This window comes from Danio rerio, chromosome 11 (genome assembly GCF_052040795.2).
Source record: "Danio rerio strain M-AB ecotype USA chromosome 11, GRCz13ab, whole genome shotgun sequence".
In the NCBI taxonomy this organism is placed as follows: Eukaryota; Metazoa; Chordata; class Actinopteri; order Cypriniformes; family Danionidae; genus Danio; species Danio rerio.
This window is the reverse complement of record NC_141031.1, coordinates 38110347-38138150: the sequence shown is the minus strand read 5'-3', so window position 1 is coordinate 38138150 and position 27804 is coordinate 38110347. Positions and strand designations below refer to the sequence as shown.

The following is a 27804-nucleotide window of genomic DNA, read 5'->3' as shown; positions in this document are numbered from 1 at the left end:
GAAATGAATCTTTATTTTATTAAAGTATTTCATCTTTGCTTCTTACCACATCTGACTTGGTGGTGAACTTCTGTGTCTGAAGGCTTTCAATGGCCATCCATTTGACGGGTAATTTGGCTTTCCTGTGATCCTGGACGCTGTAGTACTCCTTCTCCAGCACATCTCGGGCCATGCCAAAATCTGCCACCTTTACTGTGTAGGATTCATCAAGCCTGAGACAATATTGGTTTAGTTAAAGAGACAGTTTACCCAAAACTGAAAATTCTGCATCATTTACTCATTCTGTTGAACACAAAGGAAGATATACTGAAGAATATTGAGGAAAAACAGCCACTGACTTGCATTGACATTGCTTTGTTTCTACTATGAATCTCTTTTTTTCCAGCTTCTTTCAGAATATCTTGTCTTGTGTTCCACAGAAGAAAGAAATTCATCATAATATAGAAGAAATATTTTTTGGGGGGGAAAACTATACTAGTTTACATCCATAATGTTTGTTTTTAACACTAGACATTTGTTAGACATTCAAGTTTGTACTTACATTATCCCAAATGTTTCTAAGAATGTTCGAATCCCCCATGAATCTATATGTGGTCACGAGCACTAAAACCAGAACTGGCATTAACAAAGCTCCACTATTTTTGCATTGTGATGCACTTGTCTCTCATTGCCAATTGCTTCACCACTATCATAAGAGTCCCATAAGATGTAATGAAGACTACAATTCCCATGATTTCACACTCAGTCACAGCATCATCAAACTAGGCCTTTGTTGGTTTCGAATATGCACCCTCTCATAAATATTAAATACTGTACCTTTGTCAAGAAATTGCTATTTTGAGACACTCCCTTACCAAAAAGTTCCCTCTAAAAGGGGTCAAAGAGCAGCAGCTCATTTGCATTTGATGATACACAAATGGACAAGTTTTGTTTGTTAAACTAACGGGGTATCTGCAGGTTTCACCAAGTCAAATTTAAGACTTCTAAAGACCTTTTTAGGACCATTATGAATTAAATTTCAGACTTTAACAGGGCAAAATGCTAAGGATATTTATAATGGCCACTGGAATATTTTTTATTTGCCCCGTTTAAATGGAAATTCGGTTATTTCTAAGCCACATATTTTAAATAATGTGTCAAAACAAAGTTATACATATTTAATATAGATTTATATATTATTTTGTTTTAAAACTGTTATAAAAGCACATTTTGAATGCTGAGAGAAAAATAATAATAAGAAGAAATAATGCTTTATTTTAATCAGAACATAGTGGAAACATTTATACAGCATATTTTAGTGTTTTGTTCTCCTTGTTTCTATGACTATTCTTGCTACGAAATCTCTCAAAATATTAAATATATAAGTGTTACTACTTGTTTCAGAATACTTGGAGAACAAAATGTTCTTTTAAAAAACTAAATCACCAGATAAAGTAACATTCTCTCATTTTATTGGGAATGTTTGCTCTTCGATGTTTATATATATATATATATATATATATATATATATATATATATATATATATATATATATATATATATATATATATATATATATACATACAACAGTTCTGTCTCTCGAATCTGATAGCTGTGATATATTTAAGTAATATCAGCACCCGTACAGCCTCTTTACTCTTTGTGTATTACTCCGCCCACATACAGCCAGCAAAAAGCAGACACTACAGATCTTAAGTTTAAAAGATGCTTGCTCAACTGTTTAACTATCAGCTTATGATTTGAATCCGGAAGAAAGTAGTTCCTCATACAAAAGGGTTTTTGAGACTCTCCATGTTTGATTTTGTTTTTATATAAAAAATTATGCCGTCAAACTGTATTTATGTATATATACTGTATATATGTATGTATATGTATAGTTTTAAAAAACTATAATAAACAATGTCTTTATTATATAAGGATGTAAGAAAGATAAATAAACCATGTTAGTAAATAGATTGTTGGTTGTAGCGATTGGGTAGCTAGCTTTAAATGGACAAAGAAAAATTAAGACCGGTTTAAATGTACTTAAGACATACAACACCACCATTACAAGAGTTCACACTTAGCTGATGATTTATCATAAGCTTGTTTGGCATGCTGTCCCAGGAGAGAGCCCTGAGCTCAAGGGATCCTTGAGCCAAGGGGTCCTTCCTGTTTGCAGAGCGAGAGGGGAGATTAAGCTCACGTAGATCTCAAAAAATCCTGACTAAAGTGGTTAAAGTAAACTACTTTGAAAAAGAAGGGAGCTAGACAGAGCGCCCAGAGTGACAGACAGGCTGACAGACAGAGAGTGAGCTAAGCTAAGCTAGGATGAGCATTCAGCCGTACATGTACGAGTTGGACACAGACCAAGCAGAGAGTACAAAATCATTTGTGTCTTTGTATAGTCTCGGTGTACAAGTGCCGAGCTTGTACACCGAGACTAATAACCACACATACTGAATGAACTTTGACTGAGGCACCGAATGCGCCGAAACACGGCACACCAGACACTCAGTGATGCGGCAGAAACATGAAGTGCCCCGAATCGTCGCGCCACGCATTCCAGAACACCAAACACAGTCCTCCACCAGGGCAAACACAACAGCGCCGCGCCGAGCCGCTGACCCCGACAGAAACCCACGCCGCATATAGGGAGGCTCGACTCTTTAATGTTTATTTGCCACCCTTCAGAGAAAGACTAAAAATACGGGAGAAATATGGGAAAATGCCTTTACGGGATGATAATGGGATAGAACTGTAAAATACGGGACAATCTCGGAATAAACGGGATGGTTGACAGGTATGTGCTAACTACTGGGCTGCCGTGCCACCCAATCTATGAGGAGAAGGGAAGGATGAGGAGGTTTCCTCTAGACAAAGATAAAATGTGGAATAAAGACTGTGGAACTTAGGAATCATATGATTGAAGGATCATAATTAGTTTATGCGGGACCGGCTGTAGTAAATCGTAAGCACGATATCCTCTCGAAATTAGTTTATAAATATACTTCACATCTCAGTAAATTTAAGGCCTCAATTGTTGTTTTAAATTAAAGACATTTTTAAACTTTTTAAGACCCCGCGGACAACTAAACAGAAAAATAAATCTCAAAAAGATTTATATAAAGAAAATGGAGCTTCGAAACTGCATCTAGCAAATCATAGGCTTCTCAAAGATTACAGAGAGAACTTTTTCAAGAAGCTTGCTTTGGCAAGGTGTTTCCAACTCCCTAAATACACTAACCAGTTCATTTCTTGAAGTATATCAGGCCCTTAATTTATAATATTTATATACTCACATGCAATTGCGTGCTGCCAGATCCCGGTGTACGAACTTCTTTTGTGCCAAATACTCCATTCCTTTAGCAACTTGAAGCCCGAAGCCTATTAAATCCTTAACTGTGGGATTCTAGGATAAAACAACAAGACTATCACTTCCTGAAACTACTACAAAGAACTTGTTTATGAGCAGTGCAGGAGGTCATGTTGGGAAATAACTTTGTGTTAGACAATGGTGAAGGCAAAATACATGACATATGTGATGAGTTACATTTTAGCAACTGACCCTATTCTCACAGCGAATGAAGTGACGCAAGTCTCCGTGTTTCATATAAGGTAAGACCACCAAAGGAAGTCCCTCTTCTGGAAGCAGAATGCCCAGCAAAGAGAGAACATTACTGTGATGAAAGCCCTTCATCAGGATGCCCTCTTTTAGAAACTGCTCCACCTCTTCCACATCTGTTATTCCTATTAGAAAGACAAAACATGATGCCAATGCCAATGGTGCACCTGATATTAATGCAAATATCTGATCAGCCAATCACATAATAGCTACTCGTTTAGGCATGTAGACGTGGTCAAAAATATAATCTGATGTACAATCTGAGCATTTCTTCTTTCTAAAATAAATGCGAAATATATGGCAAGTATATTTTGCATATGTGAGGCTCAATCACTGCATTCATTTATTCATTTATTTTATTTGCCCCACAGTCTAAAGACATGCTCCTTATGTGAATTTGGTAAGCTAAATTGGCCGTAGTGTATGTGTGTGAATGAGAGTGCATGGTGTTTCCCAATGATAAGGTGCAACTGGAGGGGCATCTGCTGCATAAAACATATGCTGAATAAGTTGGCAGTTCATTCCGCAGTGGCGACCCCTGATAAATGAGGGACTAAGCCAAAGCAAAATGAATGAATGAAATGCTCGTATTGTACTTCAGATGATCTTTCTGAACACGTCTACATGACTAAATGAGTACTGTATCATATGACTGGCTGATTAGATATTTTACAATTCAGTTATTCTGAATATTTGTTAAATAAAAGATGCTTTAGATCCCCTAGATGTAGATGAGATTTGTGGAAATGTTCAGGGTTAAGAAAATACATTTCCATTACGCTAATCTACATCTAGTGCAGGGGTTCTCAACCTTATTCACTTCTGTCTCTGATAAATTTTTAAAGGCCCACCTGTCTGACATTTTCTCTAAAATGTTTATATAAAATGCTCATTTAAACCTTTATTTATTATATTATATTATATTATATTATATTATATTATATTATATTATATTATATTATATTATATTATATTATATTATATTAACAAATACATTTTTTACATTTGTTGTGCCTTCTATTATTTTCTATTATCAGCATTTTATTTAAAAAAATATGAAATTTAATTATATATATATATATATATATATATATATATATATATATATATATATATATATATATATATATACACACACAGATTCAAAGAGAACCACAGGTCAACAGGAATATTGCAAAAGACCAGCTTCAGCTTTGAACTGGACTATATACTATTCAAAAACATAAAGACAAATGTACAACACAGTAAACACCCTAAATCTGTTGAAATGTGTCGATCTGTTGGCGGTTAAGTTTGCAGCGGGATATTATTGGGAGATTGCTGATAAATAGTGAAGAGCTCTGCCAGAGTATGTCTGAAGCTTAAATGCAAGCTTCATTTTACATTCTATGGCAGAAACACCATTGAGCCTCGCTAGATTCTTCTGTATGGGTGCGCGTCTGTTACGTATAAAACACTCACAGGACATTAATTTGGACAACTTTGCAGATATATTGACAAAAAATAAACAAAGAGATACTATCACTTCATGCATAGTTTGTGAATGAACAGACATTTGTGTACTAGTTGGAGACGTGATCTGTTTTTGTGCCGAGTTTAAAGCAATCAATCAGAGAACTGGAGAAAGCACATCACTTAGATCATTTTAATGTAGTATATTATAAATAAAACCAAAAAAATTATAGCATAATATTGAGAGTTAATTTTAATCTCGTGGCCCACCTCCAGGGTTGCTGCGGCCCACTGGTTGAGAATTCCTGATCCAGTGGGTCTAAATACTCTTTTATTTAAACAATATTCAGAAGAACTGCATTGTAAAAAGTATGTTTCTTACTTTAGTCATTTTAGACTTTATTATAAATGTTACCTTAATGTATCTTGTTATAAAATATTTGAGCAAATACATTTTTTTAATTGTTTTAAATATATATTTAATCCTTTGACTTAAAAAAAAATCTATCAGTAGAAAAGTGTATTTACCTTAATACATTTAAAAAAGGTATTTTATACATTTTATATATTTTATACACAAGGTATTTTAGATATTATAAATTATATTGTTACCCATTTTGTGTATATTTTGAAATACATTGTTGTTCCCAGCACCTTGTTTAATTAAGGTTAATTAATTAAGGCTACAAAGTGTCCAACCTGGAACTAACAAGATGTACCTAATAAAGTGGCCTGTGATTGTACAGTTGAAGTCAAAGTTATTAGCCCTCCTGAATTATTAGCCTCCCTGTATATTTTTTCCCAATTTCTATTTAAGGGGAAGAAGATTTTTTAACACATTTCAAAACATAATAGTTTAAGTAACTAATTTCTAGTAACCGATTTCTTTTAATACACGAGATTAAACAAGATGATTAGACATTTAAAAAAGCAAAATATTGGTCCATATTTAAAATTTCTGTACACATGTTTTGATCCTCGATTAGTCTCACGCTGTCACGTGATGCGATTTCCCAGGTCTGAGTTCACCAAGCTTGAACTTTGTAATGCGATGAATTACAAAACTTGTTGCACAAGCTTGCGTTTCCATTCTGTCACTGTATGAATGGAAGTCTATGGGGAGAATAGTGCAGTGTGAATGCAGCTTTACAGTGGTTTGTTCTGTAGACAATTGAAAAACACTATTGCTTAAGCGGGCTAATAATATTGACCTTAAATTTTTTTTTTTAAATAATTAAAACTGCTTTTTTTCTAGCCAAAATAAAACAAAGATATTTCCTATAAGATATTATAAAAATAACATAATAATAATATAAAATATTTTAGAAAATACTGTAAAAAATTCCTTGCTCTGTTAAACATCATTAAAGAAAGTTTTGAAAAATTAAAATCACCTAAGGGTTTATAATTTAATTTATTAACTTTAACTGTATATTGTGTATACCGTTTACATTTAGAGACTCTGTTTTTAAAAAACTGATCTACATCTTAGTATGTTGCTTGAAAATTGATGCTCGCTATTGTTAAATTATTTACACATTTGCCAGACCCTTTATGCAAAGGAACTTATATTGTATTCAGTGCACTGCATATATGTAATCAGATGCATTCCATATGAATCCAACCCTTGACTTTTGTTGGTTCTAGCACCATAATCTTATGTTTAAGTAACAGGAACAGCAACTTTAAAGGCAGCTCATTTTAAGAAATGGATGTTTTTCATCAGGTGGTTCATCCCGAGAGTGCCGTTCAGTTTTTTAGGAGTGTCTTTATGAGCTCTTTTCATTCAGGATTTTCTTACTGTTAAGAGACTTCACAGCACAGTGGATTTCTCGGTTGTTGTGGTCAGTGAGGTAACCGTGGTAAACTGTCCCAAAGTGTCCTATAAAAAGAAAAAAAACATGTTTTAATAGTGACTTTACATTGAAAATATGAGCTTGTTTTTTCCTCCAGTAATTGCTTTTAAAAAATGTAACAGGTTACAGTAGAGTTTGTGGTCCAGAGATGAAGCCATAACTCACTAAAAATTCACTGTTGGTTTTGGAGTAAAGGAAGGTCTGTAATAAAGTGTTGAAAAATGTTGTTCCACAAAAATAAACCGAACACTACTGACACCCCAAATATTATTATCTAGGTCATTACTAGACCAGAGTATAAACAGGAATCAGAGAGTGAAATTCAATACCTTTTAAAACCTTGACACTTTCCATACATTCTAAGACCCTAAAACTACATTAGGTGACAGAGAGGCAACCCGGAAACATTGGCGAGATTTTAACTTACAGTATATTTACTAAATATTAATGTAAGAAACTAATTTTAAACTAAAACCTCATTCATATATTGAATACAAATCTATTAAATCTAGCTACTTCAGCAGGTTGACGCCTATAGAGCTGCTGAAATAATGGTGTTGCCTTGGTTACTGCAGTAAACAAATCAGCATGATGTCAAATCTAGCAAGATTTCATTGATTTCATAAACTACACAGCATCCTGATTGTAGATGAAATTTAATGTGTAGTTGTGTTTACCACAGATGTTATTTAACTTATCAAGTAACAAAAAAAAATTGGAAAAAGGAAAATCTAGAGGAAATAAGGGTGAATTATTCTACTGATTAAATCTACTGAAATAACATTTTAATACTGCAAGGACACATTAAACTGAACAATAGTGACATTAAAGACATTTACATTTCTACAAATGTAAAATAAAAATGTGATTTAAAGAAAATATTTATTTTAGCTTTTTTGTATGTTTTAAAATATATTTAAAAAAAAAATTTCAACACCTTGTTGAATTCAGGCAATTCTGAAAGCAACAGAAGGTCCAACCTGGTACAAGAAAGGTGTACCTAATAAAGTGGCCAGTGACTGCAAATTAAGTGTACAAGTGTGTACTGTTTACATTAAAGGTGCCATACACTTCATTGGTTCAATAGGTTAAATCGTTCTCTGATATCTATATAGTAGGTATAAGGATTAAGAAAGAAAAAAAAAACTGTTTCATATGCCATTTATTATTATTTTGAAATGCACCTAGAATCAGAAGGTCCATAATTGACCATATTTAGATTGGTTGTGAATATTAATGAGCTCCGCTCTGACGTGCAGCTCTTACAGACACAAACAGCACGATGTACACTGATCACGGCAATAAAATAATATTTAATTTGTCAAAAAACTATTTAACGACCAAAGTAAATACTTAAGTAATTCTTTGGTTGAGATTTTTTACCTACACAGAGAGAGTGAGATCTTTAATATAAACCCATTAGAGTAAAGTTAACCTATTTTGGTGTTAACTTTGATTTCCCCTTTTCACCTTTCAGAGTTTCCCTGTAAAAAAGGAATCCACATCTTAGGATGTTTTGTACAAACCATAGTTAGATTATTTAGGTATTTGGCAGACACTTTATCCAAGTGAACTTTTAACACTGCAAGCAATTTCATATTAAACTGGTCACATTGGGCAGTAAAGACATTTAGAATAATACATGTGACTTTAATGCCACCATCATATCACCCTGCAGCTCAAGACCAGTTATTCACAGAAGCTGAGCAAGGCTGAGCCTGGCCAGTACCTGGATGGCAGAACACATGGGAAAACTAGTTTGCTGTTGGAGGTGGTGTTAGAGAGGCCAGCAGGGGGCGCTCAACCTGTGATCTGTGTGAGTCCTAATGCCCCATTAAAAAGTGAAGGGGACACCATACTGTCAGTGGGTGCCGTCTTTCGAATGAGACGTTAAACCGAGGTCCTTATTCTCTGTGGTCATTAAAAATCTCATGGCACTTGTCATAAAGAGTAGGGGTGTAACCCCGGTGTCCTGGCCAAAGTCCCTCAATTGCCCCTTTCAAATATAGCCTTCCAATCATCTCCATACAACAAATGGGCTCTATCACTCTCTCTTCACTCCACCAATATGGTGGTTGCCGTCACGTCATCCAAGTGGATGCTGCACACTGGTATTGGTGTGGAGAGACCCCCTCATGATTGTGAAGAACTTGTGAAGCACTATTGTGTATGGCCATACACAATAAATGCGCTATATAAATACACACATTACATATAAGTAAAAAAAAAATTTTTACTTCTATTTATTAATGATGAATCCTGAAATAGGAATCATAGTCTCCAAAAACATACTAAGCAGCAGAACTCTTCTTAATATTTAGAATAATAATTGTTTCTTGAATATTAAATCAATATCTTAGATGGACATTTCAAAGGAAAATAAGACAAAGAAGACAAAGACATCATTCTGAAAATGTGCTTTGCCATCACAGAAATAAATATATATTTTTAATTACTTTAAAATACTAATACATTTTCCCATTTTTATTGTTTGTTTGTTTTTGACAACCTGGAAAAAAGCAGCCTTGATGACCATAAAAAATAAAAATCATACTGACCACACACTCTCGAGTGCTAAAGTGTTAAACTTCTACTCCCACCTTTTCCGATGATCTGGTGGTGGTGAACTTTGAGTGTGGAGGCTGGAATCAGCACGTCCTTCACCTCCTCCAGCAGCTCAGGGCGGAAGCTGGTGATAGAGATCTTCTCTGGGGGCATGAGAGGAGTCAGGGTGGTGTCTAGGGTGCCTGTGTAGGCCAGGCCCGGGAATGCCACGGCCCCAGTGGGTGCAGTGATGCTGGTGAGAGGCAGATCTACGAGGACACATCACATAACAGAAGCATTTCCGAAAATACATTTTAGGCAACTACATTTTAAGAACAAATCAGGACACAAACAGAAAGCAGAACATTTTAATAGAATCCATAAATGTTTCTTTTAAAAAAATGATAGATTATTAAATGTATAAATTTTGCTCAACGGCTTAGTTCCATATAACTTTTTTTTTTATGGTCCAAAAATGAAACCAAAACATTACCCAATTTTACTAGTAACTAATCAATTAAATATCTAAAATATATATTTAAAAATGTCAAAAGGGCTGTAAAATATAACCAAAAAATTACCACAATAGTATTTTTTTAATGATTGATATCCAGACAGTTACTATATTTAAACTAAGTTTTTCCGCTCAAAACATGAAAAAAAATCATCAACCAGTATTTTATATTGATAAATAATTGTAAAACTTTTAATAATAATGGTTTATCTTCCCTGGACATGGTACTGAAGTAAATATATATTCAATAAATCAAACATATTTATAAACATTTTTTTTTAATATTCTGGACACAAACTGAAAGTAGAGCAATTTCAATAGAATCCAAAAACTTCATAAAAAGTATAAATTAATTATTGCATAAATTCACATTTCACTCTAAAGTTTGTTCTATATATATATATATATATATATATATATATATATATATATATATATATATATATATATATATATATATATATATATATATATATATATATATATTGTTTTTTGGAAGCAAAAATGTTTCCAAAACTTTACCCATCTCTACTAAAAACTAATTTAATATTCTAATTTAATAATTTAATATTCTGGACACAAACTGAAAGTAGAGCAATTTCAATAGAATCCAAAAACTTCATAAAAAGTATAAATTAATTATTACATAAATTCACATTTCACTCTAAAGTTTGTTCTATATATATATATATATATATATATATATATATATATATATATATATATATATATATATATATATATATATATATATATATATATATATATATATATATTGTTTTTTGGAAACAAAAATGTTTCCAAAACTTTACCCATCTCTACTAAAAACTAATCAATTAATTATCTTGAATAATTATTATAAATATGTCAAAAGGGCTGTGCAATATAACCCAAAAAAGTACCACAATAATGTTTTTGTATCATTGATATCCAGACATTTAATTAATTTAAACAACTCTTTAACTCTCAAAACATAAAAAAACATCATCAACCAGTAGAACTGGTATTTATAATGATATTTATAATGATAAATATTCTATCATTTATAATATTCTCTTCTATTAATTTGGGGTTTTATCCCCTGCCTTTGAGGACATGTTGCAGATGTTACTTTATACTCAATAAATCAACCATTTCTGTTTTAATATTCTGATTTCATTTTTTATTAAAATCAAACCCTATGATTCATGATAGCATACAATTAGACAATCATAGTTTAAACACATTGAATTACCATAATTAAATATAGATGTGTTTTCTATGATGACTGTATGAAAAACCCCAGCCTGAATTCATGAGGTATTAAAAAATACACAAATTCCAGTAATAAACAACAACAATTTCTATAATTCTATTAACACATTTAAACGGATAGTTCACCCAAAAATTTTGATTGCCTTTATATACTCTTATTAGCAAATCTGTTTAAGTTTCTTTCTTCTTGAACACAACTGAAAACCCCCATTGACTTTCATAGTATTTTTATTCCTAGTACCAATGTCAATGACAATTGCTTTCCAACAGGACATTTTGGAGTAAACTATCCTTTTTTTCGTCTACATTAGTAATATAATATAATTCATATGAAAATCTTCCTATCCTGCCACAAATTGCAGCAGGGCAGTTACTGGTACTACTGTAAATCCATGGTAAATCCTAGGAAGAAGGATGTGTTAAACTAATGATCTCAAACTCAATTCCTGGAGGGCCACTGCTCTGCATAGTTTAGCTTCAACCAGTTCCAACTCACACCTGCTTAATTGTTTCTAGTAGTCTTGAACATCTTGATTAGTTGGATCAGCTGCCTTTGATTAGGGTTGCAACAAAACTGAGCAGAGCTGCGGCCCTCCAGGAACCCAGTTTGAGCCCTATGTGTTAAACGAACCATGTAGAATAAATGAACTGCACATAAATGTTCAATCGAGCATTTATTGAACACATACTGAAGTCAGAATTATTAGCCCTCCTGTATTTTCTTTTCTTTTTCAATTAAATTTTTTCCACGATATTTCCTATAATATTTTTTTTCAAGAGAAAGTCTTATTTGTTTTATTTCGGCTAGAATAAAAGCAGCTTTTGATTAAAAAAATAATAATAAATAAATAAATAAATAAATAAATAAATAAATTTTAAGGTCAATATTATTAGCCCCTTTAAGTAATATATTAACCATTGTTAAATAATGATTTGCCTTATTACCCTAGTTAAGGCTTTAAAAGTCACTTTAAGCTGAATGCTAGGGTCTTAAAAAATGTCATCATGGCAAAGATAAAAGAAATCAGTTATTAGAAATGAGTTATTAAAACTATTATGTTTAGAAATGTGTTGGGGAAAATGTATTTCTGTTAAGCAGAAATTGGAATATACAGAAGAGCTAATAATTCAGGAGGACTGTATTATCATTTTATTGTGATAACTATTATCACCCAGCCATCTCCACAATGGTCAAAAGTTTGGGGTCTGTACAACTTTTAAATGTTTTAAAATAAGCTTCTCCTGCTCACCAGGGCTGCATTTATTTAATCAAAAATACAGTGCAAATTGTACAATTTTGAAATGTTATTACACTATAAAATAACTTTTCAAAAGTAGTTTATCATTTAATTTAATCATTTATTCCAGAGATTTTAAAGATTAATTTTCAGCTTCATTACTTCAGCCTTCAGAGTCACATGATCCTTTAGAAATCACTCTGATATTCATTCATTCATTCATTTTCGGCTTAGTCCTTTTATTAATCTGGGGTCGCCACAGCGGTATGAACCGCCAACTTATCCAGCATATGTTTTACACAGCTGATGTCCTTCCAGCCAAAACCCATCACTGGGAAACAAATACACACTCTTTCACGTACACTACGGTCAATTTTAGCCTACCCAATTTACCTGTACCACATGTCTTTGGACTGTGGGGGAAACCGGAGCACCCGGAGGAAACCCACGCGAATGCAGGGAGAACATGCAAACTCCTCATAGAAATGCCAACTGACCCAGCCGAGGCTCAAAAGAAGCGATCTTCTTGATGTGAGGTGAACATGCTACCCACTGAGTCACTGCGTTGCCTTCACTCTAATATTATTTACTATTATTATTATTATTATTATTATTATATGTATTATTAATAATGGTAATAGTAATAAAAGCAATAATGACTGGACTAATCAATTAATTTAAAACTACATACAATAAAAAAGACGTTAGTTAAAATTTTAATAAATGCAGCCTTGATGAACAGCATAATTATATATATATTAAAAAAAACATGAAAAAAAGAAAAGAAACTGACCCCAAGCTTTTGACCGGTAGTGTGTATATCAGGAAAAAAAATGAAACATCTGATAATGTATTTCTCACCCCGTCTGTAGTCTACTAAGGAACTCAAATCCACGCTATTATTTCGTGAGCGACTGTGGGAAAAATAAGAGAGCCGATTTTCTGTCTGCGAAGCTGTGGATTAAAAAAAACAGATGATTCATAATCAATCATAACACTGTGCTTGTTAAAATGTGTGACTGAGGATTGACTGAAAAAGCATTGCAGCAGTGAGACGAGACATTACTTATTTAAGGAGATTTTTCACATTTACTTGACTTGAATTGTAAAAAGTGCTCACCTTTTTTCTGTTTCCTCAGGTTTTTCAGCACAATGAAGGCCAGAACTGCACCCGTCACTAGAGCTGCCAGTATGCCAAGCACAATGCCCACCATATAGTGGTTACTGACCAAGATAACAGTGCCGACATTATGCGTGTACCCATTCACCGTTACCTGGCATGAGAAAACACTAAGGTTTTATTGTGCCAATAGCTGCTTTGACTTCAAATAATGTAGTACAATTACAGGTCTAAATGTACGTTACAAACTCTCACCTTTACAGGTAAACCCTCACTGGGAATGGTGAGATTATTAGGGATCCTGCATGTGATCTCATTATCCAAAACTTTACCACCACAGTCAACGTCGCCCACCGTCATCGTGATTGACATGCAGGAACTCACAAGGTTCAACTTCTGGTGCTGCATCATAAGGGGAGAATGGATTTGCTATTTTGTTTTAATATTGATAAAATTTTGGATTTAAAATAATTTTGCTTAATTGTTGAGCATAACAGAACATTCAAGATCAAAAAATTATAATAAAAAATCAGTATTACTCCATAATGTTCCATGGTATAGTGACAATTTGAATGAATTTGATACAGGGAAAAAGTGTTGAACACATTGAAGGTGGAGAAAGGAAGGTGTGGAAAGGCAGTGAAAGCCCAGACAGCAGCTGAAATCTCTCAGTAGTTCTTCAGCAACCTTCTACCCTTCATCAGTGTTAATTAATATTAGCTGCTTCAGTCCAGCATCTACATTATCAGGAAGATGAAGATGAAACCAGAGTGAACATTTCAGCAAGACAAGGATCCAAAACACAGCCGAGGAAACTCTCAAATGCTTTCAGAGAAAGAAAATCAAGCTGTCGAATGGCCCGACCAATTACCAAACTTTTATCCAATATAAAGTATAAATTTAAGATCAGATTTGATAGACGTGACTGACAGAACCATCAAGATTTTTACACTCTGCTGAAGTCTGTGAAAAACTGCTGAGCAAGTCATGTGACTTCATTCTCCATATGAGAGGCGTCTTTAAGCTGCCATCACCAAAAAAGCTTTTTATTTAAAGCATTAAATATGTTTCAGTAGTTCAGCACTTTCTCCTTGTGCCACTGTTATTACACATAACTCATCTTTCAAATTTTTGTTTTGTTTTATTTTTATGTTTGTAAAAATCAGCTCCTTTGGAAATATATCATTCCCAGGAAAAAACATGACATGTTCAATACATATTTCCCCCGCTCCTTAATTCTGAATTGCTACATTCTGTTTATTTTGAATCAAAGACTATTTAATATCATCATACATATGATTATATGAGCAGAAAAAATATTAAAGACTTATTTCAAAAACCAAAACTATTTCAAACTTGACTGATTTAGCATATATTTGATTTTTTAATAGATTGTGGTTGATTTTTTATTATAAATCCTTTATTATGAGGTTTAATTCTATTTTAAATCCCTAATTTTCTATTCCACTTGATAATTGAGACATTCAACATAAAATACATACAGTTAAAGTCGAAATTTGCCCTCCTGTATTTTTTTTTTAATATTTCCCAAATGATGTTTAACAGAACAAGATTTTTTTCACAGTATGTCTGATAATATTTTTTCTTCAGGAGAAAGTCTTATTTGATAACTGGCACACGCAAATACGAGCACATCACCCCGATTTTATCTTCACTTCACTGGCTGCCCGTGCACTTCAGGATCCATTTTAAGGTACTTTTATTTGTTTTTAAGTGTCTAAATGGTGCTGCACCCCTTTACCTCTCTGAGCTTCTCTGTCCCTGCACACCTTATCGTTCGCTCAGGTCAGCCGACCAGCTCCTCCTGGGTGTGCCCAGGACCAGTCGAAAGCTCAGAGGGGATCGGGCTTTTACTGTGGCTGCACCAAAATTATGGAATGAGCTACCGTTGTACATTAGACAAGCCTCTTCCATCACTGTTTTTAAATCCCTTCTTAAAACCCACCTGTTCAATTTGGCTTTTAGCACAGCTTGAGATGTTGACATTTTATGTTTATTTATTTGTATTTTAAAGTTTGTTTTACTCTTTGTTGTCAGCACTTTGGTCAACTGTGTTGTTTTAAAGTGCTTTATAAATAAATTGAATTGAATTTAATTGAATTATTTTGGGTAGAATAAAAGCAGCTTTACATTTTATATATTGACCATAAAATCATTTCAAGTGTCAATATTAAAAAAGTCAATATTATTAGCCCCTTTAAGCAATATATTTTTTCTGATTGTGGAACAACCCACACACATACAATGATTTGCCTAATTAATTACCCTAATTAACCTAGTTAAGCCTTTAAAAGACACTTTAGGCTGATTACTAGTATCTTGAAAAATATCTAGTATAATATTATATACTGTGATCATAGCAAAAATAAAAGAAATCAGATATTAGAAATGAGTTATTAAAACTTTTTAAAAAAAACTTCTTTTTATTAAGCAGAACTATACAGGGGCAAAAATTCAGGAGGGCTAATAATTCTGACTTCAACTGTGTATTACTATTATAGGTGTCATATTATGCAGTTTTTATAAGATGTGTGAAGTTTTAACATAAAATACCTCACAAATCATTTAGTAAACTATGCTGTTAATCCCCCTTTTTGGGTGGAAGCAAAAACAGACAGTTATGTACATTTGTCTTTAAAGGCAAATACACTTTTGCTCTCCACCGCTGTTTTAAAACAGTGTGGTGCCCTTAAAGCATGTGCCTCAGATACTCTAAAAACAACAAACCAAACAACTTTAAACCTTGTAAACCCTCATAAAGCACAATCAATGTTTTACGCAGCGGATGCCCTTCTGGCTTCGACCCAGTACTAGGAAACACCCATGAACTCTCAAATTCACACAAACTCTCATACACTACGGCCAGGTTTGTTTTACCCAGTTCACCTAAAGCGCATGTTTTTGGACTCTGTGGGAAACCTGGGCACCCATAGAAAATCCATGCGAACACGAGGAGAACATGCAAACTCCACACAGAAATGGCCCAGCTGGGACTTTACCCAGCGACCTTCTTTCTGTAAGCCTACAGTGTTAACCACTGAACCACTGTGCCGCCTAATAAAGCACAATATGACACCTAAATGTATCAATGCAATAATGACTGTAACTGAAAGTATGTACATACATGTAAGGACACTTCATCAAAGCCTGGGTAGAGTCTCAGTATGTGCCCTTCAGTCTCGAATGGGATGGGTCTGCCATAGGGGTGATAGGAGAAGTCATGTTTCCAGAGACCAAGCACTCCGTCCATGTCAAACGAAAGCTCGCCCTCTTCTGTCTCATCTCGAGGGAAGACAGGGGTGATGCACTCCATACGGGTGGGCTTGGCTTTACCTCTGCACTCCTTCAGAAAACCACAGTATGAAATGAATGCAAAAGAAAATATCAAAAATATAGATTTGAATCAATTGAAGTCAGAATCATAAGCCCTTCTGAATTATTACCCCCCCCCCTCCCCCCCTGTATATTTTAGTCCCCATTTTCTGTTTAACTGAAAGAAGATTTTTTTCAACACATTTCTAAGCATAAAGTAAAGCTGCCTTTCAACTGCATGTGACATTTGACTCGACTGTTGGAATACGCCCCCTTGTGGCAGTCGCAAGGAACTTTCCGTTTTGTCACGCACCATGGGAGAGAAGCTGTTCTGTAAGTGAGTAGTAACGAATTACATTTACTTTGTTACAATTACTCGAGTAAAATTGTTGGGTAATGTGTACTTTTTGGGTACATTTAAAAATGTGTATTTTTACTCAAGTAAATTATAAGAGAAAAACCATTACTCTTACTTTGCTACATTTGGTGGCGTTCCACCGGTACTGTCAAATGATAATGAATATGATTTACAAGACTTATTTGTAATATCATGAGGTGTCACATTGGAGAGGTTGTGTCGCGAGAGGTTGCTTTAGAGATGCGTCTCCCACTTTTGATTAGGGCGCGCCAGTATTGGAGTGATGACTGAAGTCGAGGAAAACATGCGAGTTTAAACTAAAGTCACGCCATGGCCATCTACGGTTCCGAGAGGACGGTCACGCTGTATGTGCAGTGAGCTTCACAGAGCAGCTCATCGCGGCCTCAAGTTCAGTCTATGTTTTCACTCCAAGATGTCAACATTGAACTGACATCACAGCATATACATGAACTACAGCTCCAATCTGAAAAATCACCAAATGGTAAGTGTCAAAATGATCAGATTTTGATTCATATTAATGATAAATATGGGATAACTAAAAAAACACTGCTGTAAATTGGGATAACTGATTAGCCATGCACATACAAGTCATTCACACTGTTAACCATTAAAAATAAAACATTTAAACATTTTTTATATATATATAAATGGTGTTTATATATATTAGTCGGTATTATAAGTAAGACTTTACCGAGAAGAAAAAATATCATAGGAAACACTGTGAACAATTTCTTCCTTTGTTAAACAACTTGGGAAGTATTTGAAAAAGAAATAAAATTACAGGAGGTCGAATAACTTTGATATTTAATAACTTTTGATATATATATTTTTATATATATATTTATTTAAAATTATATATTTTGATATATATATTTATATGTATATAAATTTCCGCAAGTACTTGTACTTTTACTGGAGTATAAGTTTTGGATACTCTAGCCACCTCTGGTTCTTGCATTGTCTGAAATAAATAAGTGCAAAAGCAAGAGCCTTTATTCTCTGTGCGTTCACCATTTTTGAATGAATGAATACTAGAAACTCATAGACTGCTAAAAATTTGGGAGGGAATGTGGAGACAACATAAAAAAATATTTTTTATTACACATTTATGAATAGAAATGTTTTTTGTTTTTTTGTTTTTTTAATACAGACTTTTTTATGATTCAAAAAATAACAAAAAAACTCTCATCTCGCGCACACGGACCTGCCTGGACAACACTGGAATACATCACATCCAGTCAGCCGGTCGCATACGGTCTAGTCGCAGGAGTTCAAATATTTCAACGTATCCGCAGCTCAAATCAGATGCAAATTTTCTGCATACGGAGAAGTTCGAAACTCCATGCAGCTCCTAGACTACTCTCCATTGGAAATTAATGACTTCAAGTCTGCCACTTGTCCTTTGTCGTGTGCAGTGGAAAGGCGGCTTAATAGCTTTGATAACTAATTTCTAATAACTAATTTATTTTATCTTTGGCAAGATGACAGTACATAATATTTTACTTGATATTTTTCAAGACACTAGTATTTAACTTAAGGTGACATTTAAAGGCTTTACTAGGTTAATTAGGGAAGTTAGGGTAATTAGGCAAGTCATTGTATAATGATGGTTTGGCTAATAATCAGGGGGCTAATAATATTGAACAAAAAATTTAAAACTGCTTTTATTTTAGCTGAAATAAAACAATTAAGTCTTTCTCCAGTAGAAAAAAATATTATAGGAAATACTGTGAAAAAAATCAGTGCTCTGTTAAACATCATGTGGGAAATACTTGAAAAAGAAAAATTATTCACAGGAGAGCTAGTAATAGTGACATCAACTGTATCTCAGAAGTGAAAGTTTAAAGCTCATACAGTGGAAACCGGTTTGAGGTGGCTTTCTTTTGGCTTAAAGTAGACCACAGTTCTGTAGACGGAGTCCAGATTCCGGCCTTCAATTATGATCCGTGACCCACTGCAATTTGATCACATTAAACGTTAGATATTGCATGCCATTTCTAAAACATTGATTTATTAACGAGTTAGTTCACCCAAAGCTGTCATAATTTACTCACCCCTCACTTGTTCCAAACCACTTAGAGTTTTTTTTTCTACTGTTATTTTGACTAATATTTTGAAAAATACCAGTAACCAGCTATGTTTCCATTCACCTATTATTATGCTCATTTTGAAATATCGCGTAAACAAATGCTTGATAGAGCCTTTTCACATTTCAGGGTTTCTCAGAAGTCGGCATAGTTGTGTAAACTTAAGAAGAGAGTACAACAATTATTTTTTACAATACTGTTTGCTCAAAAAATAATGAAAAAAACTTCACCATGGTGTTATCAAGACTTTTAGAAAAAGGAAAAAAAATAGTGTGAGACTGACAATAGCAGGCAGAAGAGAGAATAACATCAAATTTACTGTCCTGCTCATAGACACTGCATTAGAAACACTTCGCCCAGATGGTCTTTTTTTTATTTTGTAATTTGATCAACGATGATATTCATTCATTCATTCATTTTCTTTTCGGCTTAGTTTCTTTAATAATCTGGGATCGCCACAGTGGAATGAACCGCCAACTTATCAAGCATATGTTTTATGCAGCGGATGCCCCTTCAGCTGCAACCCATCACTGGGAAACACATACACACTCATACACACAAACATACGCAACAGACAATTAAGCCTACCCAATTTACCTGTACTACATGTCTTTGGACTGTAGGGAAAACCAGAGCACCCGGAGTAAACCTACGTGAACGCAGGGAGAACATGCAAACTCCACACAGAAACAGAGTTTGGACTCTCAGCAGTGATTATTAAACCACACTGAACTGAGCTAAACTGAACTTAGACACTGAAAACTAAACTGACACTGTTTCAATTTACTATGATCTTCTATGTGTAGCTGCTTTGACACAATCTACATTGTAAAAGCACTATATAAATAAAGGTGAATGTGAATTAAATCATTGGATAGAATCGGTGCCTTATTCACAAATGTTTTATGCAATATTCGAGTTTTTGCGCATAAGTCTAATTCACATCTTTGAATGCAAACATAGCTATGTACTCCATAGTATTTGTTTTTCCTAATATGGATGTCAACAGTTATCTGGTTTCAGCTTTCTTTAAAATATCTTCTTGTGTGTTCAACAGGAGAAAGAAACTCAGATTTGGAAGCACTTGAATGCGAGTAAATAGTGTTTACATTTTCATCTTTGGGTGAACTCTACTTTTAAATAATGAACAGTACCTGTCAAAGCTGCAGTCGGGCAGCACTGCAAGAATTTCTGGAGTCTTTTTGTAGCGGAAGACTTTAGTGGTCATGACACGGGACTTATCGATGTAGACACGCAGCACCACGTCTTTCACCTCTGTCACGGGCTGAGAGAGACACACGATGGAGGACAGGTTTCCTCTGGCCACAGATACACTGCAGTATAAACAACATTCATTTCAGAACATGAACAAACCTATGTGATTGCAATGAAATGTCCAGCCTTTTTCAAATCAATGCAAATATGTATTGTAAGAAACACATAAGAAAAGAGTTAGAAACAGTGATGCATTGAAACTTTCCATACATTTAGCTAAATCGTTAAAATGCCCTTTACTCATGTACATGTACAATTAGCTTTTCTTTAAGAAATCTATTTTTTTGTTCTGCCTGGAAAATGGATAAAAAATGACAGTAATGGATATTTATGGTGTAACAAAGGAGTAAAAAAACTGTTTTTATGATTGTATTGAACAAAGAATGAAACAAAATGTATCATGGTGCGTTTTCAAACTTTTCATCTTTGTTGGTATTTAATGTTTCTTTTCAGTGCTTCTACACTAACAGACCCTTTGCATTACCATCACAATCCACTAATTTAAACACACTGACACAAACAAATACACACACTTGTATTGGTGGTTTATGAGGAGAAATCTAAAAGAGTAATCGTAGTTACAGGCGAAGAGGTCAGGGCAAGCGGCAAAACAGCATAAATAAGCAAGAGATCAAAAAATGGCAAGGCAACTGAGTAAAAGAGTTTGTAACGTACACTAGGAAAACAAGACTTAGTCATGGATGTGTGTGTGGGTGAATTGTATATAGTCCAAGGAATCAGTCATGACGAGCTTCAGCTGTATGTAATCAAGAGGTGATCTGAAACTGGTGTGCGACTATGGTGCATGATGGGATAGGTAGTTCATTAGACTGAAAGGAAGTGTTCTCCAGTGATCTTCGAGAGCTACATCACTTGTAATAATAACGCTTACCCCTAAACCCAATCCTCAGAGATTTTAAACTTTACAAGACCCCATTAAGTAAGATTTTAAGCATTTTGAATTATGAGGACACAGTGTATGTCCCTATAAACCATCTTAACATTGTATGTAACCCATGTCATTATACAATTGTGTGTCCTTGTAAGCCACACAAACCAGGACACGCACCTTTGAACTGGACATGATTCTCCATCAAGAGTGACTTTCCTGTTCTTCCCAGAATCCAGATAAGGCCCTGTGATGGTGATAAGAGTCCCTCCGTCCACTGGCCCATAGTCTGGCTGAACCTCAGTGATGTTTGGAACCTAAAATAACGAAGCAAACTTCATCTACCCTCAGCACAATTGCTCATGACTAGATCAGGATTTTAAACACTGGAAATGTATGTTTTGCTTGTGTAACAAGTAATTACCACAAAGGTGAATCCAGGCATCTCAGCACTTCCGTCAATAGAGTAGTGGCCCTCCACCTGACCCTCATGCACTTTAGCTGTGACGTTCAGTGGCTTAAAAAGTGTCTCTGTTGTTCCAGAGCGGATCTTACACAACAAGCTAGACAGAAAAATGAGCAATTACATAAACCTTTTCTTTGTACAACTAACTGTACCAATAGATGATATATACAGTTAAATGATTTAACCCAAAATCTTGATAGAAGCCTGCCATGCATCCACTTTCCACATGAATACAAGATACATTTACACATATATACATTTCAATGTAGTTGTGTATTTTGACAGAAAAAGTTAATTGATTTAATTTAGGATAAATTGTTCACTCAAAGTGAGAGATAAGCAGATGAATTGTATGTGTATGAGGAAAAAATATATATTGTTTTAAAAAATAAAAGACAGGGCATGAGAATGAAACAGTCTTATTTTTAATGACACACACATGTATAGTTGAAGTCAGAATTATTAGCCCTCCTGTGATTTTTTTTCTTTTATAAATATTTCTTAAACGATGTTTAACAAAATCAGAGCCATTCCAAACTTGACTGATTTAGCATATTTAGCTCATATACATTTTTTAAATTGATTGTTGTAGATTTTTAAATTCTAAAACCTTTATTTTGAGATTTAATTCTAACTTTAAATCCCTAATTTATTGTCCTATTTATCAAGACATTCCACATAAACAATATACAGTTGAAGTCAGAATTATTAGCCCTCCTGGGAATCTTTTATAAATATTTCCCAAATAATGTTTACGGAGCAAGGAATTTTTCACAGTATTTCCTATAATATTTTTTTCTTCTTGAGAAAGTCTGATTTGTTTTATTTCAGCTAGAATAAAAGCAGTTTACATTTTTTAAAACCATTTTAAGTTCAATATTATTAGCCCTCTTTCGCAATATTTGTTTTCAATTGTCTATAGAACAAACCACTGTTAAACAATGACTTGCCGAATTACCCTAACTTGCCTAATTAACCTAGTTAAGCCTTTAATGTCACTTTAAGCTCAATACTAGTATATATAAAAGTCTAGTAAAATATTATGTACATATTATGTGTGTGTGTGTGTGTGTGTGTGTGTGTGCGTGCGTGCGTGCGTGCGTGCGTGCGTGTGTGTGTGTGAAATAAATGCTTCTCAATTTTAAAATCTTTGTGTGTGAAATATTATTACCATTTAAAATAATATTAAGTTTGATTATTATTTATGTCTTTAAAGAATCATTCTAATCATTTTAATTTACTAATATTTACTAAAAAAAACCTTTTGCAACAACCATGATTGATTTCCTGGATGCTTTGGTGAATAGAAAGGCTTTAATTACAGAATGTATTGTCGCTTTTGATCAGTTTAATGCATCTGTGCTGAATAAAATATAGAAATAAGCTGAATATTAATTTTTGTCTATAAATACTCACTCCAGACTTTTGAATAGTATGTAAGTGACAAATCTACTTCTACACCAAAAAATATCTGTTAATTAACAGTTTCCACATTTTGTGATTCACAAGTGTTTTCCGTTTATTTACGGTTGTGATGTTAATCTCTCTCTGTCCATTTTTGATATTGAAAATTCAACTAATAATGTGACTTTTATCCACATTTTAGCAGTTTGAAATAATATAATGTATAAGAAATAATATTGAGAGATATAAGTCTGTAAAAAACAGAAAATGTGCTGGCAGCTTATTACAAGGTTTTTGTAGTGTAATGAACACCAACCCAGACAAGATATCATTTTCAACTAATTTTAATGTTCACAAACTTTTCAAGGTTAAAAGTTGTTGGAAGAAAGATCAAGGTCTCATAAACCGGAAAACAAATACAAAATTAAAACATTTATCACAAAAAAACAGAAAACTGCAAATTTATGAATATTTTAACAGTGTAGAATCATTTGGTGTCAGTGAGAATATGAATTGATTAGCACTTACTGTGTGCAGTTGCTTTTGTGTGGCTGGACCACACAGGCGGTTTCACCCAGCTTCACCTCGTGAGTTCTGGTGGAGATGGCGGGTCGAAGAGGTGACTGAAACTCCCATCCACACAGAGTCAACTCACTCTGACCATCAGGGGGAGCTGTCTTGGGGAAAAACTACACAGAACATTTCAAGACATGCTTCATATACTCACAGTCTCAGTTTGTAAACCTCGTTTCAAATGAGCTGTTTATACATAGACATTCACAGCATCCTAAATGGCACACTATACACTAAGCAAGTATGCACTATGTACTAATGAACTTATACACTCAACAGCATAGTACATGATAGTGTCGCCCCAAATGTAATACTAACTTTTTTTTTTTTACCAACCGGAAATTCTGAGTTTCCCAGATGATGTTTGACCAAAATAGTGAGAAAAATGTCCAACTACCAAATAATACCTGCCTTAGTATAACCACATTCACAATCGGGAGGTGGCATAATTACTCTCGTAGGAGAACAGTGCTTTTGGGCTATACCTACATTTCAGGGAGTTGATAACCACAACATAAAACGGGTAAGAAGCAATTGGTGTTGGGAATATGCTTCCTTAAAAAAAACAACAGTATTATTAAAAGGTCACAATCAAGCATATGCATCTAAAAATAGGATCACGTTAGCTCCGATGGATGAAGAACCGACCCCCGCAAAGGATAACAAAGGAAAAAACAATCATACAGGTTATTTTTGTTTTTAGAATGTTGTGTTTTTATGGCTTCATTAGCAAAAACAACCAACCACAAGAAGTGGAAAACTGCATTTGTAGCCATGTTACTTTGTTTTACTGAAAATTCAACATGGACAACAATAAAATTCTGCGGCTTTTTGACTTACATAGTAAACCACAGAATCATAATAATGGCTATGGTACATTACGCATTGATTAACCGTGTTTTTGTAATTGGTAATCATACCTGATTACCATAAAAAAAAAATATATATAATGTTTTTTTATTAATTATCATACATGAAACACCAGGGATCAGAACAGGTATTTGATGTTAAATAATATACAAGCAAGTGATCATATACGAAACACCTGGGATTAGGACAGGCATCTGTTATAACAGTATTATAACAGTGTAATCTCACAGCTATCATAAGTTCATTCATTCATTAGTAGCTTAGTCCCTGTTATTAATTAGGGATCACCACAGTGGAATGAACCGCCAACTTATCCAGCACATGTTTTTCGCAGCGGATGCCTTGCCTTTCCAACTGCAACCCAAAACTAGGAAACACCCACACAATCCTAATTTAGCTTAATAAATTCACCTGTACCGCATGTCTTTGGACTGTGGGGCTATCTTAAGTTACTTTGTTGAATTTAAATTACACTGACTTCACATGAAACACTTGCGATCAGGACAGGTATTTAAAAGTACTGCACATCAAAGGCATTGGACATGAAACCTGTGTGATCACGTACAGGTATATAAAGCAAACGGCAGTTTTCACAAACTGCGTATGGATCCTTGACTTATGCAAATTCACACATAGGCCACGCCTACCCAATGACATAGTAGCGATTATGCTATACTGAAACCCCTGGAATAAAAGTGCCTGCCGTTTCTTTTGCATTACAAAATAAATCAAGTCATCCAACATCAGTGCCAGATAGCTCCACCCCTTGAATAAGTAGAGCAAGTGCACCATCCGGGTATTTAAAGTGCACTTATTCTTTTCATAATAAAAGACATATGTCTGTGTGAATGAACTACTTGCACTATTTATACCACAAAATGGCATTGAATAGTGCATTAGCATACGATTTGGGACACATCTATCAACAAATTATGATTGCAGCTGAATTACGCTTGAGTTAAATATCTCACCTCTGTGATGACAGGTGGACACGATTCATTTACCCAGTGTGCCCTGCACTCAGAAGCCCATGTGCACTGACCCGAGCACCAGCCACATCCCATAAACTTGGGTGCAGTCAAGCACATGGCACATGTTAGGAAGTGCCGACATCCTGGACCCCTCTGAGGAACCCGAATCATCTGCCAGATATAAATAAAAGCTTTTATAAACTTTTCTGAAATCTTGACTGTCAAAATAGAAATATTAATGCACATCATACTCAAATACTGCATCTGGTTCATTACTTTAAGTGACCCCATAAATCTTGTTCAAATATTACCTTTGTGTATAATGTTGCTGTTTATGAGTGTGAAGTTTTAAAGATTATACATTCGTTTTTCTTCGGCTTAGTCTCTGATTTATCAGAGGTCGCAAACTGCTTGAAATGAGCCATCAGTAATTCCAGTCTTATGTTCTTGCACAAACCCACAAAGTCAACTGTTTTCAATGGAGCCTGTGAACAATGTTTACTTTGACTCTAAATACAGCGCTGGTAGCTGAGGCCTAAAAAAGTTCATATTTTAAACCTATTCTGTGCTGCAAAATCAAATGTTGAAAAAACTTAAATTTCAGTAGCAAAATCAAAGCCATCAATACCATTGTATCACTGTTTAAACATGTTGAAAAAGAGTTGAAATTCAGAAATGGTAATGAGAGTTGGGTTTTTGACATGCTTCATAAACAATCAGGGCCATTTGACCAATCAGAGTAGACTGTCAGAAAGATGAGAGGAGAGGAGACCAGATCCATGAATGGACATTTCAGACAGAGTGAGTAAATTCTGATGCTGCGGTGTAAATTTGTAGAAAATTATTAGTAGAAAATATTTTGTTGAACTTGGATGACTATAAAAACAAGACTGCCATTGGATAAAAATAAGCAAGATTGCCCCCTTTGGAAGATGATTACTAGAGATCAAAAAGTTGTGCTTCCCTGGCAATATGTAGATGACCATTGCAGGAGATTTAAAAAAAGACTAGCAGCCTTTAAAATAGTTTAACTGTGCACTTTAAAGAAATAGTTTAGCCAAAAATGATCATTTACTTTTTTACTTATAAATGCATTTTTCCATCCTTGTGTGGTTTCAGCCCTTTGAGTTTTTTTTTTTTATTTCTGTTAAACACAAAAGAAGATATGTTGAAGAAATCTACAAACCTGCAACCATTGACTTCCACAGTAGAACAAAAAGTACTATGGAACAGGTTTGGAACAAGTAAACAGTGAATACATGGTGACAGAATTTTAATTTTTGAGTGAACTGTCCCTTTAAAAATTCTTCTATATCATAAAAAATACCATAATATGTTTGCAGATTAAGAAACATGTTAAGTGAACAAACTTGTTCACCTGGAGAACAACGCTAAAGTCAGATATTCACCTTTGAAAATGTGCATTCCATGTCAGAACGTTTATCTTTGTTTTGGTCTCTATAACCAACCCTCTGTCAGTTTACCCAATTATGTTTAGACACCCTGGGTTGCCTTGGTGGAAAACAGCATATGTCATTTCATCATAAAGGCTGTCTCATTATATGCGAGCACGGCCAATAATGCAACCTATGAATGACCGTAGCCGCCTAGATTTTTTTGGCCAATATCGCAAACTGATAACTCTTAAGATTTGGAGGGCGATAGCTGATATACTATAGCCAATAATTATAAATATTTCAAAATGTTATATTTTTATACGTTGAACAACTCATTTTAATTTTAAAAATTCATAAAAGTTTGAAGTAATCTTATGAACGAAGTAGCCGACTTAAAGCTATAATTTAAAAATTGCAAGGTGATTATATAGACCTATATTCATGATTTTATAGCATGACAAAAATAAATTATTTCCTTTTCTTCGCATAGCAAATTAACATGCAACTTGACTGTTGCATAAAAATATTAAGTTAAATAACAAAATGGCACTTAATTAACAAACAAGATCAATAAATAT

General features: G+C 34.1%; 1 protein-coding gene across 1 annotated transcript in view; it reads right to left on the bottom strand.

The window, feature by feature from the left end:
• Nucleotides 1–27804, bottom strand: part of mst1rb (macrophage stimulating 1 receptor b) — a 43708-nt gene that overhangs the window by 5452 nt on the left and 10452 nt on the right. The window contains exons 5-19 of the mRNA XM_087274004.1: nt 25830–26000; nt 23944–24104; nt 21970–22108; nt 21726–21862; nt 20536–20715; nt 19149–19248; nt 16728–16946; nt 13838–13984; nt 13583–13736; nt 13324–13416; nt 9513–9725; nt 6858–6938; nt 3548–3729; nt 3282–3391; nt 47–212 (exon numbers count right to left, since the gene is read on the bottom strand). Of these exons, the coding sequence (XP_087130130.1) occupies nt 47–212; nt 3282–3391; nt 3548–3729; nt 6858–6938; nt 9513–9725; nt 13324–13416; nt 13583–13736; nt 13838–13984; nt 16728–16946; nt 19149–19248; nt 20536–20715; nt 21726–21862; nt 21970–22108; nt 23944–24104; nt 25830–26000 (2253 nt within the window). The remainder of the gene's footprint in view (nt 1–46; nt 213–3281; nt 3392–3547; nt 3730–6857; nt 6939–9512; nt 9726–13323; nt 13417–13582; nt 13737–13837; nt 13985–16727; nt 16947–19148; nt 19249–20535; nt 20716–21725; nt 21863–21969; nt 22109–23943; nt 24105–25829; nt 26001–27804) is intronic.